Source organism: Bos indicus, chromosome X (genome assembly GCF_029378745.1).
Source record: "Bos indicus isolate NIAB-ARS_2022 breed Sahiwal x Tharparkar chromosome X, NIAB-ARS_B.indTharparkar_mat_pri_1.0, whole genome shotgun sequence".
In the NCBI taxonomy this organism is placed as follows: Eukaryota; Metazoa; Chordata; class Mammalia; order Artiodactyla; family Bovidae; genus Bos; species Bos indicus.
Window position 1 is genome coordinate 19983045 of NC_091789.1, and position 17300 is coordinate 20000344.

General features: G+C 39.0%; 1 protein-coding gene across 7 annotated transcripts in view; it reads left to right on the forward strand.

Moving 5' to 3' along the window:
* Window positions 1–17300, forward strand: part of INTS6L (integrator complex subunit 6 like) — a 57089-nt gene that overhangs the window by 29590 nt on the left and 10199 nt on the right. For 3 of the 7 annotated variants that reach the window (XM_070784506.1, XM_070784502.1, XM_070784504.1), the window contains exons 7-11: window positions 189–352; window positions 3325–3477; window positions 6814–6946; window positions 14875–14969; window positions 15979–16089. In XM_070784506.1, the coding sequence (XP_070640607.1) occupies window positions 189–352; window positions 3325–3477; window positions 6814–6946; window positions 14875–14969; window positions 15979–16089 (656 nt within the window). Of the gene's footprint in view, window positions 1–188; window positions 375–1773; window positions 1833–3324; window positions 3478–6813; window positions 6947–14874; window positions 14970–15978; window positions 16090–17300 lie in introns of those variants that run through there. The other 4 variants (XM_070784503.1, XM_070784505.1, XR_011565334.1 and 1 more) reach the window with 3 other exon arrangements.

The following is a 17300-nucleotide window of genomic DNA, read 5'->3' on the forward strand; positions in this document are numbered from 1 at the left end:
AAACAGAAAAGAGTAGCCAGAGAAAACATTTAGAAAGTCTAGTGGAGTCACTTTTTTTCTTCCATCTTTCATGAATCACTGTTTTGGTCTTGTTTTGTACTTTGCTTTCAACTGAAAAATCTGTACAAGGAGATCAGTGGCTGTACAAAGAAATTCATGCCTTATTCTGTCTTTTGTTTAATTTTCAGATGGACTTATGGATTCATCCAGGCCAAGCAATTCATTTGCTGCTCAGCCATGGCATAGTTGTCATAAGCTCATTTATGTGCGGCCTAACTCTAAGACTGGTGTTCCTGTTGGGCATTGGCCAATTCCAGAATCTTTTTGGCCAGATCAGAATTTGCCTTCACTAGTAAGTGTCATAAAACAAAAAGGTAAACATCATTCTGGATTTTCAATTAGCTGATTACAGAGAACTGTTTAAAATAGCTTGGAAACTTTTAAGCTGTGCCTTCTATCACTTACTGGAAAGTCTAGCTTGTACTAAAAGCAAGAGAGGACTTCCTTTCTGTTAGGGCATTCTTTCTCTCAGTTGCCTTTGCCACTTAATCTACCCTCTTTAGATTTTAAAATATTGTTGTTTTTGATGCTGTTGCAATCTGTGGCTTGGTTTTTATTTCAGAGCCGCCGACTGAATTTCTGTGGTAAACACAATGCATGAAAAGGGCAGGCACTGATTTTCATGTACATCCTTGGGAAATTAGAACTTAGTTTACACTGTGTATAGGTTCTAGAAATGTATTCAAAGCAGAGATTCATCCATTCTCTGAGGGAGCCATTGGACATGTAGTGGGACTTTGTGGGCCTACTTTTCAGTATTTTTATAATCAGTGGACTTGAGTTCCTTGGCAGTGTACTTTTCGGTTCAGTTCAGTTCAGTTGCTCAGTCGTATCTGACTCTTCGCAATCCCATGGACTGCAGCACGCCAGGCCTCCCTGTCCATCACCAACTCCCAGAGTTTACTCAAACTCATGTCCATTGAGTCTGTGATGCCATCCAACCATCTCATCCTCTGTCGTCCCTTTCTCTCCCCGCTTCAATCTTTCCCAGCATCAGGGTCTTTTCCAGTGAGTCAGTTCTTCTCATCAGGTGGCCAAAGTTATTGGAGTTTCAGCTTCAGCATCAGTCCTTCCAATGAATATTCAGGACTGATCTCCTTTAGGATGGATTGGTTGGATCTCCTTGCAGTCCAAGGGACTCTTAAGAGTCTTTGAATGATGAGTAATTAAGCAATATTTTAAAAATTATCTTTAAGCAAAGATTTATCTTTTTGTTCACCATATTTGGTGGAACAGGGTTTGATATTGTGGTTGCTCCATGTGAAACCTATTCTCCTTTTCATCCTCCTCCCTCCTCCCAGCCAATATAAAAAGGCCAGAGCAATCCTTGGGGCATCCAGGTGTCTCAGTGGCAAAGAATCCACCTGCCAATGCAGGAAACGTGGGTTCAGTCTCTGGGTTCAGAAGATCCCCCAGAGAAGGAAATGGCAACCCACTGCAGAATTCTTGTCTGGAAAATACCATGGACAGGGAAGCCTGGCCGACTTCCATGTGACAGTTCATGGAGTCACAGAGTTGTACATGACTTAGTGACTAAACGGCAACAACAATCCTTGCTAGGGGTGGGGCGGAGAAAGAGGCACAAAATGGTCACTGCTTTTCCACTGCCTTCCAGATTCAGCCAATCTATAGTCTATCTAAATTTTAGACATTTCTGACATGAACTGGATTTTTCTCCTGATTGCTATTTTGAGGTTCCTGCATTTTTTTCAGAGGTGCCCATGGAAGGCCAGAATATACGACTGAAGAGCCATCCTCAGTCCCTGCAGTGGGTGAGGCTCCATCTCCTCGTCTGTCCCTCAGGACACTGAGGTGGCATGCTTGTTAAACCTCAGAGCCCAGTTACTCTCAGCTCCTTCAAACCCCAGAGTGAATGTTTTAGTTACAAATCTGCATCATTATTGCTGGTGACGGGGTTTCACTTATGTCTTTTTATAGATTTCAATCTAATAAGTCAGAAATATTTCACAAGTTTGATTAAAATTAAAATCAGGGAAAAAAACAGAATTGAAGAAATTCCAGGTAACTCACATAGCTTGTGTTACTGTTCCTCCAGGTTTTTTTTTTTTCTTTTTTTTTTTTAAATTTTGGCCACATGACAGGGCGTGTGGGATCCTAGTTCCCCAACCAGGGACCGAACCCATGGCCTCCACATTGGAAGTGCAGAGACCCAACCACTTGACCACCAGGGGCAGTCCATTTCTCCAGCTTTAAAAGCACATTGGAAGGCTATTTTTCTCAGTCCCCAAAACATCTTGTAGGTTTGTAAATCATAAAGGCAAATTAGCATGTTTTTCCCTTTTATAAAGAAAAGGAGATGTTTTATCATATTCACATCAGCCTTACAGATCTCTGAGCAAGAGTACACAGAGCCACGTCTCACTCTTGACCTTGTGACTTGTCCTGTCTCTTTCTCTCTCCGTTTGCCCTTGCTGCCACCATTTCTCTCACTGGTGCTCTCCATCCCCACAAGCTAAACCCGTTAATAAAATGACTGCTCCATCAGTCTGCTCTGGTACCCCAGGTACACGGGCCTTTCAGCCCAGCCAAGAGCATCCCCATCTCTAGCTGTTCAGTAAGTGTTTGGGTGTGAGAAATGCTATAAAAATTCAGCTGCAAAGAAAATTTCAGCTAGGCCCTGGAGTTGTGACAGGCTCATTTTCAGTCTCTGTCTTGCCTTTTCCATTCCTTTATAATTGTTCATCTTGCTTGTTAGTGGCTCCAGCTCTGTCATTACCTCATTTGAAAGCTTCATGAATTTCCTCTTTCCTAGCAGTTTCTGACTTATCTGAAACCTTACATACAAAGTAGTGAAGGGAAGATAGTCCTTGAATGTCACAAAGTGGATCTGAATTTCCGGGTTCTTAATATTCAAGGCAGTTTTATTTTTTACTTCCCTAAAACTGTAGTTATGAGTGTTATAATTTACCTTTCTTCTTCCCAATGCCAAGTAGATGGTAGAGCGAAAGAATCTGAGTCCCCTCTGCCATTGATGACACTTAGAGCTCAAGAGCCATCTTTCGCAAAACAGCCCATCTATATATCTCAGCGATGGTTTAACAAAACATAAAAGAGTTGCATGTAACTATGGCTGATTCTTGTTGATGTATGACAGAAAACCACAAAATTCTGTAAAGCAATTATCCTTCAATTAAAATTGTTTTTAAAAATGAATGACCAATAAGGACTTAAAAAGAGCTTCAGAGTTGTCAGATATATCAACTGTCTTGATAACAGATTGTATTTTCCCCTCTTGTTTTTTAGCCTCCACGAACATCTCATCCTATTGTGAGGTTCTCCTGTATAGATTGTGAGCCAATGGTAATAGACAAACTTCCCTTTGACAAATATGAACTTGAACCTTCACCCTTAACTCAGTACATCCTGGAACGAAAGTCGCCCCATACTTGCTGGCAGGTACTTCCCCTTTGTTGTTAGCCAAATGTCTGGAACCACTCAGAGATCTGGGAATTGTTTAAAGAACTTTCAAAGGTTAATCTGGGAATAGTTGGGCTGAGTCTATTAATAATGTTTCTCACAAATGCTATCAAGTAAGCAACATGGCTAAGCAAATAACTTCAGGCTGAAGTTAGCCTACCATACACATTGCCATTTAAGGAACCTGATGAAACCTACATATTTGGAGGACTCCCCTGAAGCCTATCCAGGGACCCCAGGTTAAAGGCTGTGGCTATGGCTTCTGCAGCTGAAGCAATGTTCTCAGTCCTTATTGTGAACTTGACAGATTGGACAAAGGTTTTTTGTTTTGTTTTGTTTTTTTGGTCAAACCACATGACTTGCAGGATCTTAGTTCCCCAACCAGGGATCAAACTCACGCCCTCTGCAGTAAAAATGTAGAGCCCTAACCACTGGACTGCCAGGGAATTCCCAGTACAAGACATTTTTGACAAACAAAACAAAACAAAAACATAAACCTGAAATTACTTTATGTATTAGTGTAATGTAATCAAGCTCTTCTTGTAGTACAAACCACACTGGTGTGTGTGGTATGGATTTTCCTTGGATGAAGGAGATGCATAGGCAGATGTACAACACTGACCCTTCCAAGAGGTACACTTCAGCCAGGAGGGCTTGCTTATTTGTTAATAGACTCACCTTTGGATTTTAATTTGTGAAAATCCATATATGGTAATCACAGCTATTTTATTTGAATATAATAAGGAAGTCCTACACTGTAAGAATGTTTGTTCTATTTCTAAACTACAGCAATCAGTAATTGTTACATTTTACTTACGCTAGGGACACTTTCAGACCACCATCTGTTTCAACCTACAATGTGAAATCATTGCTACTAGTTGTCTTTAAACTACTTAAATTCTACAAAGATGCTAAAACTGGGTAGACAAAAAGGAACAGGTGTAAAGCAAGGATGTAAAAGTGCAAGAAACAGAGTGATCTCATAAATATAATACTGAGCAAAAGAAGCCAGACATAAAAGATCACATATCATATGATTCAACTTTATATAGTTCAAAAAGATGTAAGATTGCCTTTTATTTTGTTCAAAGTCAGGAGAGTGATTTCTCTTGGGGGTACAGAATGGTGACCAGAAAAAGACACGAAGGGTTTTCTGGTCAGGTTCTATTTCTTGATCCAGGTGCTGATGACACATATACGTTCATTTTTTGAGCATTCATTGAACTGTATACTTATAATTCATGCAATTTTGAATGTATGTTTATATTTCAATAAAATACACCAAAATGTGCTAGAAATGTAGATATAGGGATGAGAGCATGCTAAGTTAAAATCAAGGTAAAAGCTTGAATTTATGAATTGAAAAACATTTTGGAATACAAGCATATAAAATTACAAATTACAGTTTTCCCCCCAAATAAACCCTTTATTCTATATAGCATCTTCCTTGTAAATCTTCTCCAAAGGAACTTAAGAAATCCTGTCCTCGATCCTTGCAGCACCCCTTAAATTTGCCATATGTCTTTCTCTTGCATCTTATGTTACTTTGGTTTAGAGTAGTTTAATGCGATGAATTAGTGGGAATGAAAAAGAATAAGATGAACCAGGAGCCAGGAAATTTTGGAAAGTCATAATGGAAACTGGATTCTAACCCCAGCTTTCCCACCAACTATGTGGTTTTTGGACCAGACACTTTCTCTAGACTAGATGATCTCTAATGATCCCTTTGAACCTCCAAATTCTGTGAATCTGCAGGTGATAAAGAATTTGGAAAAACTCAATGGGCTTACGGGAAGGAAGGAAGGTATGAGGGTGGGAAGGGAGGGAATAAAGACAGAAAGAGAGTGAGCAAGGAACAAAAAAAACAGTGCTTCTCCTTTCAGAAGAGTTATAGGTATGATCCTTGCTGGCTGTAACTTTTTTATCCTTTGTGATGATTTCCCCTCTTTCTATTATACACACTTAGGAAACAGGAGGAAATCCAACATGTGGTGAAAGTCGCTCAGTCGTGTCCGATTCTTTGTGACCCCATGGACTGTACAGTCCATGGAATTCTCCAGGCCAGAATACTGGAGTGGGTAGCCTTTCCCTTCTCCAGGGGATCTTCCCAACCCAGAGATGGAACCCAGTTCTCCTGTATTGCAGGCAGATTCTTTACCGGCTGAGCTACCAGGGAAGCCTGGGTCCAACATGTTTTATTACAATTGTCTGTTTCTATTAAGGTTCAGAGTAAGAGATGAAATCTAGTAGATGAGTCATGTTTTAACACAATCCATTGTTTTGTGGAGGCATCCATTACATAGGAAAGATTTATTTTAAGCTACAGCTAAGTATAGAAAGAATTCAGTGAACTGGTAGGTGATGTTGCTGGTTGAACAAGAATTAGCAAAGTAAGTGGGTTCTGTTCACCATCAGGATGTGACTTCTGTCTTAAATATCCTGCTGAAGGATGTTAGAAAAGGTAAAGAAAAGGTCTAGGTCCATAAAATTATATACTAATGTCCTGATTTGGCCAAAGAGTGAACATGGAACACAGAGAAATCATGATAGCTAGAGGACTCCAGAATAGCATATCAGGCGAATGGGACCTGAAAATATCATATCAAATCAGGAATAAGGAATAAGATGCTAGTCATATGTAATAAAGATTAATGTTCTCATTTTTATTGAATGTTTGTTCCACCAGGATTATTTACAAGAGAAAATGCCTTCCAGATTGAACCAAAGCATCTCCTTGCTCAATATAATTGTCTCAAAATAATTAGCACCAGTGCCTGGCTTGTAATAGACTCCTCATAAATATTTATTGGATGAAAAATGAATAAATGGGTAGGGAAATGGGGCATCAAAGGGAAGTAGAGCAAGACTTAATAGTAGTTCACATAAGGAGTGTTAGCATAATCCTTTAAATGGGCTTTGTTTTTGTAATTGCATGCTTTAGGCATGGGGCCATGTTCCATTTTCCTAAAGTCTCCACTCTGGTCACCACTTGTTCTTTTGAGAAGTCAATTTGTTTTAATGGCTGGTATCACTTAGTGGTATTTCAGCCTAATTTTCCATTGTGCTAACTAAGTAAATATTTGGGTATTGTTGTTGCAGCCTGTGGTCTCCAAATGGTTATTTCATTTACTAACACAATTTATAAAAGAATTGCAATCTGAACATTCTATTTTTTGACATAAATATAGAGAAAGCAGTATTCCCATTTTAAAATTACAATTGTGCCAGAGATGCTGGTATAGCATGTTGCTGTGAGTTTGGTTTGACATAAAATCCTTATTGTCATAACTGTATATTACTTCATGATCTTCTCAGGTATTTGTTACTAGCAGTGGAAAATACAATGAACTTGGATATCCATTTGGTTATTTAAAAGCCAGTACGACTTTAACTTGTGTAAACCTCTTTGTGATGCCGTACAACTACCCAGTTTTACTCCCTCTTTTAGGTAAGTCAAGTATGTGCCATTCAGTCATCTTTTCAGTGTGGTGATAGTTTAGTTGCTAAGTTGGGTCTGACTCTTTGTGACCCTAGGGACTATAACCCACCTCCTCTGTCCATGGAATTTCCCAGGCAAGAATACTGGAGTGGGTTGCCATTCCCTTCTCCAGGGGATCTTCCCTGCCCAGGGATTAAAGCCGGGCCTCCTGCATTGCAGGCAGATTCTTTACCAATGAGCCACCAGGGAAGCCCTTAGTCATCTTTAAAATACAGCAAAAAAGAAAAGTTGATGATGAACTAAGCATTTTAAATGTATCCAAAGAGTAATGGGTGTCAGGATATATAAAAGTCTAAAAACTGATTAAGAAAGATAGAATTGGCATCCTGCTTTCTGTTGTGTTCGTTTTCCTTTTGTTGTTTTTGCATCAGACAGAAAAGACTCTTCACCTGGGAAAGTGGAAGTATTAGTCACTTAGTCCTGTCCGACTCTTTGTGACCCCATGGACTGTAGCCCACCAGGTTCTTCTGTCCATGGGATTCTCCAGGCAAGAATACTGGAGTGGGTTGCCATGCCCTTCTCCTGGGGGTGGGGTGTGATTCTTATGCTGCTCTTTGGTTTGCAAGCTCTAGTGTTGTCACCCCTTTTCTTTTCTTTTTTTAATATGTGTGTGTACACACTTCCTTGTTTTCTTTTTGTTTCATTTATTTACATTTATTTTATTTTTGGCTATGCCACAAGGCATGCAAGATCAAACCTGTGGCCCCTGCATCGGAAGTACAGAGTCCTAACCACTGGACGGCCAGGGAATTCCCACTTTTCTCTGGTTTTAAGTGCACTTGGCTTTTGGTAAACTAGTTTGGGCACCCCCAAAATTGATTGTGGTTGACACTTCAAGAATCTGATGGCTTTTTCAGAAAATAGGGCTTCCATGGCATTACTGGATTGCAGTTAGTTCCTCTACAAAAGAATAGGAAACGCTCTTGAGGCATCTGTTTTAAGCAAGGTAGCAAGTTAAAGTAATAGATACAATAGTGACTTCTGCAGTAACTGCAGTTGCAGAAGCTGTGGTTTCCATGGCAAAATTCTAAAAGGAACAACTCCAGAAGCTGTTACTCAGACATCACTGAAAATGTGTATGGAGATTTTTTTTCCTCTCATTTAAGGAGCCACGTCTGTTTAGAGTAATATAGTACCGCACAGTATCCTCCTCCTTGTAAAGTTACGAACATTTTTAGTTGCTGAGGTTTCTTAATTTTTGCAAAAAGGATCAAACCTTTACCAAGTTTTAATATAGTCATTAAAAGCGTAAGATTTTTTAGTGCTATAAATAGTCTATGTATCAAATGTCCTGATAAAGCAGTTCTTTTAAATGTTGCAAATGAAGATTAAGAGTGGGTCATCATAAATGATTGTTTTGGCTAGCCTATTTACTTTATTTCTTTGTCTACTCTAAAAATATCCTCTAAGAGGTGATTGTCACTTATATAAAATATAGATTATGTCTTTGATATTAATAATACTACCAATAAAAGGTATTTTGTGGGTTTATTTACCCTGTCTTATTAAATATACCTTTATGACCTCTGGTTTTCACATCTATAAAATGAAGGATCAAACTAGCTAATCTTCAGTTAAACTGTTAAGAATATTATTTTTCTGTTTTTTAAGTACACTTTTTATTTTGAGATAATTGTGGATTCACATGCAATTGTAAGAAATGATAAAAAAGAGACAACACCAAAAGTGCAGACAACAGAAGCGAAAATAAACACATGGGACTACATCAAACTTAAAGACTTTTGTGGATCAAAGGATACAGTAGAGAGCAAAAGGAAACCTATGAAATGGGAAAAAAAAATGCAAATCGTCTACCTGATCATTTGGGGGAGGGCTCTATCCAACCCTGCCTGCTGCTGCTGTTGCTGCTGCTAAGTCACTTCAGTCGTGTCCGACTCTGTGTGACCCCATAGACGGCAGCCCACCAGGCTCCCCCGTCCCTGGGGTTCTCCAGGCAAGAACACTGGAGTGGGTTGCCATTTCCTTCTCCAATGCATGAAAGTGAAAAGTGAAAGTGAAGTCGCTCAGTCGTGTCCGATTCTTAGCGACCTCATGGACTGCAGCCCACCAGGCTCCTCCGTCCATGGGATTTGCCAGGCAAGAGTACTGGAGTGGGGTGCTATTGCCTTCTCCCCAACCCTGCCTAGACCATCATTATCCCTTTGCAAACATTCCAAACCAGAAACCCCAGAGGCATCTTTGATTTCTTCCCCTTCCCTGATCCCACACATCCATTTGAGGTTCACCTCATTCTTGACTCAGTTCGTATTCTTCTCTTTGGCTTCAAATATCCATTTGAAGACACAGGCTTTTTTATAACCTGTGTCTTCCAAGGAGCATACACCCTTTGAGGCTGAGGTCCTTGTGCCCTTGAATCCCTAAGTTGGGTTTCATGTTGAGGTTCTGCAATAGTTTCCAGCCATACTTCTGCCATTACTTCGCTTTCTGGGTTGCGTGGTTTCCATAGAGATTTGGAGTCTGAACTGTAGGGTATAGCTGCCCTGATAATGAATCCTGGCTCTGCTGTTTGTTTGTTAGCTTCATGACCCTGGTTAAGATACTTAACCTCTATGTGCCTCAACTATTTCATCTATAAAGTGGGGATAATAATAGTACCTACCTGAAAGGGATTTCATTGGTGTTAAATGAATTGTGTTAGTCGCTCAGTCATGTCTGACTCTCTGCGATCCCATGGACTATAGCCCACCAAGGCTCCTCTGTCCATGGAATTCTCCAGGCAAGAACACTGGAGTGGGTAGCCATTCCCTTCTCCAGGGGACCTTCCTGACCCAGGGATTGAATTCATGTGTCCCACATTGCAGGCAGATTCTTTACTGTCTGAGCCACCAGGGAAGCCCTTAATACAGTTAAATTGCATTGAACTCACCTGGCAAAAAGTAAGTGTTCAATAATGCTTTCAGTCATTATTGTCTGATTAATAATACTGTTCTCATTATTAATATCTATGTTATCTTAGTAGCTCTTGAAGTCCCTGATATTCCATATAATATAATTATATATTTTAATTATATATAAGGATATAATATAAAGATATAGAACAGTTTTGTAGTTTTAGTAGGCAGTTCAGTTCAGTTCAGTCGTGCGGTCATGTCCGACTCTTTGCAACCCCATGAACTGCAGCACACCAGGCCTCCCTGTCCATCACCAACTCCGAGAGTTTACTCAAATTCATGTCCATTGAGTTGGTGATGCATCCAACCATCTCATCCTCTTCTCCTCCTGCCCTCAATCTTTCCCAGCATCAGGGTCTTTTCCAATGAGGCAGCTCTTCGCATGAGGTGGCCAAAGTATTGGAGTTTCAGCTTTAGCATCAGTCCTTCCAAAGAACACCCAGGACTGATCTTCAGAATGGACTGGTTGGATCTCCTCGCAGTCCAAGGGACTCTCAAGAGTCTTCTCCAACACCACACTTCAAAAGCATCAATTCTTTGGTGCTCAGCTTTCTTTATAGTTCAACTCTCACATCCATAAATGACTACTGGAAAAACCATAGCCTTGATGAGACGGACCTTTGTTGGCAAATTAATGTCTCTACTTTTTAATATGCTGTCTGCTGCTGCTGCTGCTAAGTCACTTCAGTCGTGTCTGACTCTGTGCGACCCCATAGATGGCAGCCTACCAGGCTCCCCCGTCCCTGGAATTCTCCAGGCAAGAATACTGGAGTGGGTTGCCATTTCCTTCTCCAGTGCATGAAGGTGAAAAGTGAAAGTGAAGTCGTGCAGTCGTGTCCAACTCTTTGCGACCCCATGGACTGCAGCCTACCAGGCTCCTCCATCCATGGGATTTTCCAGGCAAGAGTACTGGAGTGGGGTGCCATCGCCTTCTCTGATTATGCTGTCTAGGTTGGTCATAACTTTTCTTCCAAGGAGTAAGCGTCTTTTAATTTCATGGGTGCAGTCACCATGTGCAGTGATTTTGGAGCCCCAAAAAATAAAGTCAGCCACCGTTTCCACTGTTTCCCCACCTATTTGCCATGAAGTGATGGGACCGGATGCCATGATCTTAGTTTTCTGAATGTTGAACTTTAAGCCAACTTTTTCACTCTCCACTTTCACTTTCATCAAGAGGCTTTTTAGTTCCTCTTCACTTTCTGCCATAAGGGTGGTGTCATCTGCATATCTGAGGTTATTGATCTTTCTCCCAGCAATCTTGATTCCAGCTTGTGTTTCTTCCAGCCCAGCGTATCTCATGATGTACTCTGCATATAAGTTAAATAAGCAGGGTGACAATATACAGCTTTGACGTAGTCCTTTTCCTATTTGGAACCAGCCTGTTGTTCCATGTCCAGTTCTGACTGTTGCTTCCTGACCTGCATACAGATTTCTCAAGAGGCAGATCAGGTGGTCTGGTATTCCCATCTCTTTCAGAATTTTCCACAGTTTATTGTGATCCACACAGTCAAAGGCTTTGGCATAGTCAATAAAGCATAAATAGATGTTTTTCCGGAACTCTCTTGCTTTTTCCATGATCCAGCGAATGTTGGCAATTTGATCTCTGGTTCCTCTGCCTTCTCTAAAACCAGCTTGAACATCTGGAAGTTTACGGTTCACGTATTGCTGAAGCCTGGCTTGGAGAATTTTGAGCGTTACTTTACTAGCATGTGAGATGAGTGCAATTGTGCAGTAGTTTAAGCATTTTTTGGCATTTCCTTTCCTTGGGATTAAAATGAAAACTGACCTTTTCCAGTCCTGTGGCCACTGCTGAGTTTTCCAAATTTTCTGACGTATTGAGTACAGCACGCACTTTTAGGATTTGAGATAGCTCAACTGGGATTCCATCACCAGGGCATTTAGTAAAAAGTCGTGAATTTAAGTCATGTACACTTTGATGTCTGGAACATCCCTGTGGTTCTGCAGAGTACAATAACTGTCCATAAAAGTGACCCCTGTTTCCTGTTTATTAATTAAAGATTTTCATCAAAAGTATTTAAGAAAAGTTTAATTATTTAAGCACCAAAATTTACCTGGGTGAGGCTTAATTGGATCAATGAGCTACCATAAGAATCATGTCAGTAGGGTGGTAACCGGATTATTACAGATGGAAAGATTCTCTCTCAATTGAGAAATTAGGAATTTTTTTTTCTATTGAGGGTCATTAACTAAAGCATTTGTAGCAACTTGTCTTTTTGTCCTCTTCTTAAATATGCCACATTCAGTCACTTATTTTGAAAAAATTAAGAACTGGGAACTTGTGTAAAGAATAAAGTTCATCTCCATCTTAAGACCAGTTATTATTAGGAAGAGGAAAAGAGAATAATTGGAAAAGGATAATTTGATATTTATTTATCACTATATATCCAGTGCTTTTCAGTTTATGCTATTTATAAATTTTGGATATTGTTTTCACATCCATAATCTAGTTACTCAGAACAATCCTATGGGGTAAGGTGATGATCATTAAACTCATTTTATGGATGAAATGGAGGCACAAAATGGTGAAGTGATTTCCTGAAGCTCACTGAGCTAAGTACATAGCATGTGTCTGAGCTTGGACTCAAACCCCACCTTTTTGGAGCAGGAAATGGGGAGAAAGGAACTGGAAGAGAAAATATCTGTAGTTTTTGAGGTGCTGAGAGTGTCGTTTTACTCTTCTTCCACACTCTCACCTCCTCATCTTTCGAATGTGGATGAGCTAATTGTTCATGGTATCTTTACCACTCTGCAGACTCCAAGTGAATAGAAATCTAATACCATGGAAATCATTTTCTGAGCAGCAAAGATAGTGACTAAAGCAGTGTAAGCTTCCCTGGTGGCTCAGATGGTAAAGCGTCTGCCTGCAATGCGGGAAAACCGGGTTCAATCCCTGGGTTGGGAAGAAGATCCTCTGGAGAAGGAAATGGCAACCCACTCCAGTACTGTTGCCTGGAAAATTCCATGGACGGAAGAGCCTGGTAGGCTACAGTCTATGGGGTCACAAAAGCAGTGTCACCCTAACTGCTCTCTACCCTTGACCTAGTCAGTGGAAGATTTTCTTCCTCTCACCCCCATTAAAAAATAAATCCAACAAGAAATAACTAGACTAAATTAGCTCCTGGGTAGAATCATTGTAATTGGCATTGTTAGAAATATTAAGACTATTATTGACTCTCATTATCTAATCTATTTATACTAAATGTCTCTTCAGTCTGGTAGTATTTAAATTTGTCAGTTTCCAAAATCTGCCAAATTCCCCACAGACTTCACACAAAGACATGGTATAACAGGATACTTCCACGGTCTATCATTCCTTTCTGTCAAGATGTGAATGGTCTTTAAGGACCTGCATGCTGCAATGAGCCAGAAATCTCTTCAGATCTTTTTCCCTTTGTTCTTTCCACCCTGTACCAAAAGAAGAAAAGACCTACATTTTATGGCTTTGTAAATTCATTTAAATTAGCTTCAGCAGGAGTGAATAATTTACTATAGCAGTAAAAGGAAGAAAATATGTAGTTGCCTTTCTTAACCAGAGTAATTCATAATTTCAAAGAATATCCCTATTTGTAGAGAAATTATGCATACAGCATAGAAATGGTTTTGTTCCTAGAAGTAAAGCATTTGTTTTTTGGATAAAAGCCAATTAAACCTGAAGAAACAATATAGAGAATGAATTTATAATATCTTTGCTATTTATAATAAGTGTAGCAGGTTCATGTTTGTTGATGTCTGGGGATATCAACTTTGAATTATTATATTAAAAATTTCTTACCCTTGAAAGGAAATAATGAGACATTTTGGGAATTTTTCATGTAGTGTACATAATGCATTTAAGTTATTTAAATTATTAAATTTGAGTGTGAAAATATAGGGAATATCTGCTTATTTAAAGAATATCTTTAGTTCTATTAATAATGCACATGATATTTAAGAACCATATTTATTGAGGTATAATTGACATTCTGTTAGCTTCAGGTGTGCAATATTGATGCAATAGTTGTATATATTTGTGCAATAATGATGCGATATTTGTATATATTGCAAAATGATCATCACAATAAATCTACTTAATATCTGTCACTGTACATAGTTCCAGTTTTTTTCTTGTGATGAAAAAATTAAGATTTACTTTCTTAGTAACTTTCAAATATGCAATACAGTGTAGTTAACTATAATCATGCTGTACATTACATCCCCATGACTTATTTCTCTTACAACTGGAAGTCTGTATTTAAACCCCTTCAAGCATTTCAACCCCTCCACCCCTCACCTCAGGCAACTACCAATCTGTTCTCTGTGTCTATGAGTTTGTTTTGTTGTTGTTTTAACATTCTCTATTTTAAAAAAATAAAGAAATATTCTAGCAACCAGTGACCATAGATTCATCCTTAGGTGAAAATTACTACAGTAGAATTACCAATACATAAGAGGCCAGAAGGGCTTCCCTGGTGGCTCAGTGATAAAGAATCTGCCTGCCAGTGCATGAGATGCAGGTTTGATCCCTGGGTTGGAAGGATCCCCTGCAGGAGGGCATGGCACCCCACTCCAGTATTTTTGCCTGGGAAACCCCTGAACAGAGGAGCATGGAGGGCTACAGTCCATGGGGTTGCAAAAGAATCAGACACGACTTGGCAACTAAACAACAAGAGGTCAGAGAAATATTTCACATAAATCAGAGTCAGTGTTTTAATATTATGCTATGTGGCTTCACAGATGAAAGATAAATATGTAACCTGAGAATTTATATCATTTTCTAGAAAATTACTATATATAATTTTGGTACACAATACCCCCCAAATCAAATAAACTCGAATGAAATAGTCATCTAATGTAGTTGAAACTAGAAATTTCTAGGGAATGGTATAATAGATGTGTGTTGCTTGATTTAGATCTTGGAATTTAGAACTGGAATAATGTAATATTTTCTTGGATTTTCTCTTGCAGATGACTTGTTTAAAGTTCACAAGCTTAAGCCAAATCTGAAGTGGCGACAGGCTTTTGACAGCTACTTAAAAACTCTGCCTCCATACTACTTATTAGTATGTATTTCTGTATATATATATATGTATTAACTCTATCCATGATGATTCCTGTCACAAAAAAATGTCAATGAATCAAAAACTTCACCCCTGAAATAAGATTTTCTTTAATTTATAAATTTGAGTCGCCATTGTCTTTTCAAATTATGCCTAAGAGCCTGGAGATGTCAGGGCGGCACAAAAGAGAACTGCTTATTTTATTTCCTTTAACTGCCATGGTTATTGTTATAAAACACATCTATATTTCTCTTATAAAAATTAACTTTATGATATTATAATTTTGGAATTTAAGAAAAATGAATTGGATTCATGTATTATATTAGCCTCCCTTTTTAACTCTAGAAATTCGAAGTATGGGGTTTTCCTCTGGAAAAAACAAAACAAAACCTGACGACATTATATTTACTTATTGCTTGTTAAACGTGTCCTAGACACAGCATGAAACAGATGCACTGATTGAGGGGAATCCCAAAAAAGTAAAAAGTGACTTGGTGTCATTTGGATTTTTACAATTTGAGAAAAATATTCATAATGATTTTGAACTGGTCATATAATCTAAATCGAGATTATCAAAATCGTTTCAGAGGTGGATGTGGTCAACTGTAAGCCAAGTTTCTAGAGGTGAAAAGGCAGAATCTCAAGTGGTACCATTTGTGTCACTGGGAGGAGAAATTGGGGTGTGTTATTATTTACCATGGCAGGAACGGGGTGCACAATTAAATGTAATGTGAAATGATTTTATGACTTGGAAATTAAGACTGAAAGCAATTTGCCTGTTTGAATTTGCTGTTACTTGCTCTTCTTATCCCACTCTCTTCTGATTTTTTTGCTCTCTGCTCCTTACCTCTCTGCTATTTTCATTGCCACTTTTTAATGTTCCATGTTTGGTTTTATGTGCAGCACCTTGACTTCTAAGAAATGAATCATGTCCCTTTGCCCCTTATAACTGAACTTTGAGTATTTTAAGATTTATTCTATTCTTACTGTTGTGTATTTTGTTTCCTTATAGCCATTAAAGAAAGCACTAAGGATGATGGGAGCTCCAAATCTGATATCAGATAATTTAGATTGTGGACTTAGTTACAGTGTTATCTCTTACCTTAAAAAACTCAGCCAACAGGTAGTATTGGTAAAAACAAACAAACAAAAATCCTTTGCCCTCAGAAGTGCATTTCCTTATTCTTTAGTGTAACTGTAATTTTCAAATTAAATGTGTATATATTTCTACACTTTATGAATTAGTAGTAATGTGATTCTCTATGGCTTCTGGCTTCACCATTAAACTGCAGTTAAGGGTCTGTCAGTATCATTGGATGCTGTGCCATTTCTCCTTTTGCTTGCCAGTTTGTTTTACCCCAAGCTGGTTGATACTTTGTGGCCTAAGAGGGGCAGAGGCTTAATAGATTTATCTCATGGGTCACATTTTGTCTATCCTCAACCTAGTTTCTCCTCAAATCACATTGGGCTAGAGCATCCCCCGTTTTAGGTCAGCACACTGAGGCATGGTGTGATTAAATGACTTGCCTGAACTTCGTTTTTAGGCAATAAATATCAGCATGCTTTTTCTTGGAGAGGGGGAGATGAGACCAGTGTACCTCACACTGGAGGGTGGCAGGCCCTCCCTCTGTTCCTTTACACCCCCACCTCATTTACCATTATTCACCTTGTCCCTTGCCTGCCCCTCTCTATTAGTACCTCATCCTCCACTCACCCCTACTTATCATACTTCTCACCTCTACTTAGCCCATTCTTGCAAGGTGAAAATGCTTGAGAACTACTGAGTTAGAGCTTTACTGCCATACAAATGTGTTATGTTATATGACAAATTAATGCAGCAGCTTAACTTTGTTCTTATGCACAAATGTATTCCCAGGTAGGGACTAGTAGTAGCATTTGCAGTGACAATAATACTTCAAGTTGGATATGTTTCAAAGCTGGGCCTTTAGAAAACAGAGTAGTAAGTAAATAAGTGTCAGATTTCTGACACCAGAGAACATAGATGACTCTGCAGTTTGGGATGCTGACACACCTTGCTAGGAACTGGCAAAAACTTAAGTATAGTCTGGAGTTTACCAGCTCCTACCAGTCCAGTGTGCTTATACATGCAAAAGAGAGTAAAGCAAACCCAGATTTCTGATCTACCAAGCATCCCCTTAACTCCGTTCCTCTCTGCTAATAGATTTTTGTTGGTGGTGTTAATGTTTTGTTTTGGTTATTTATTGATTGATCTCTTGATTTATACTTTTTTATTTGATGTTTGCCTTAGGCCTTTAAGGCTGGGTCAGCAAGGTATGGCCAGAAGGAAGAATAGTGAACAGACTTGAAACTCAT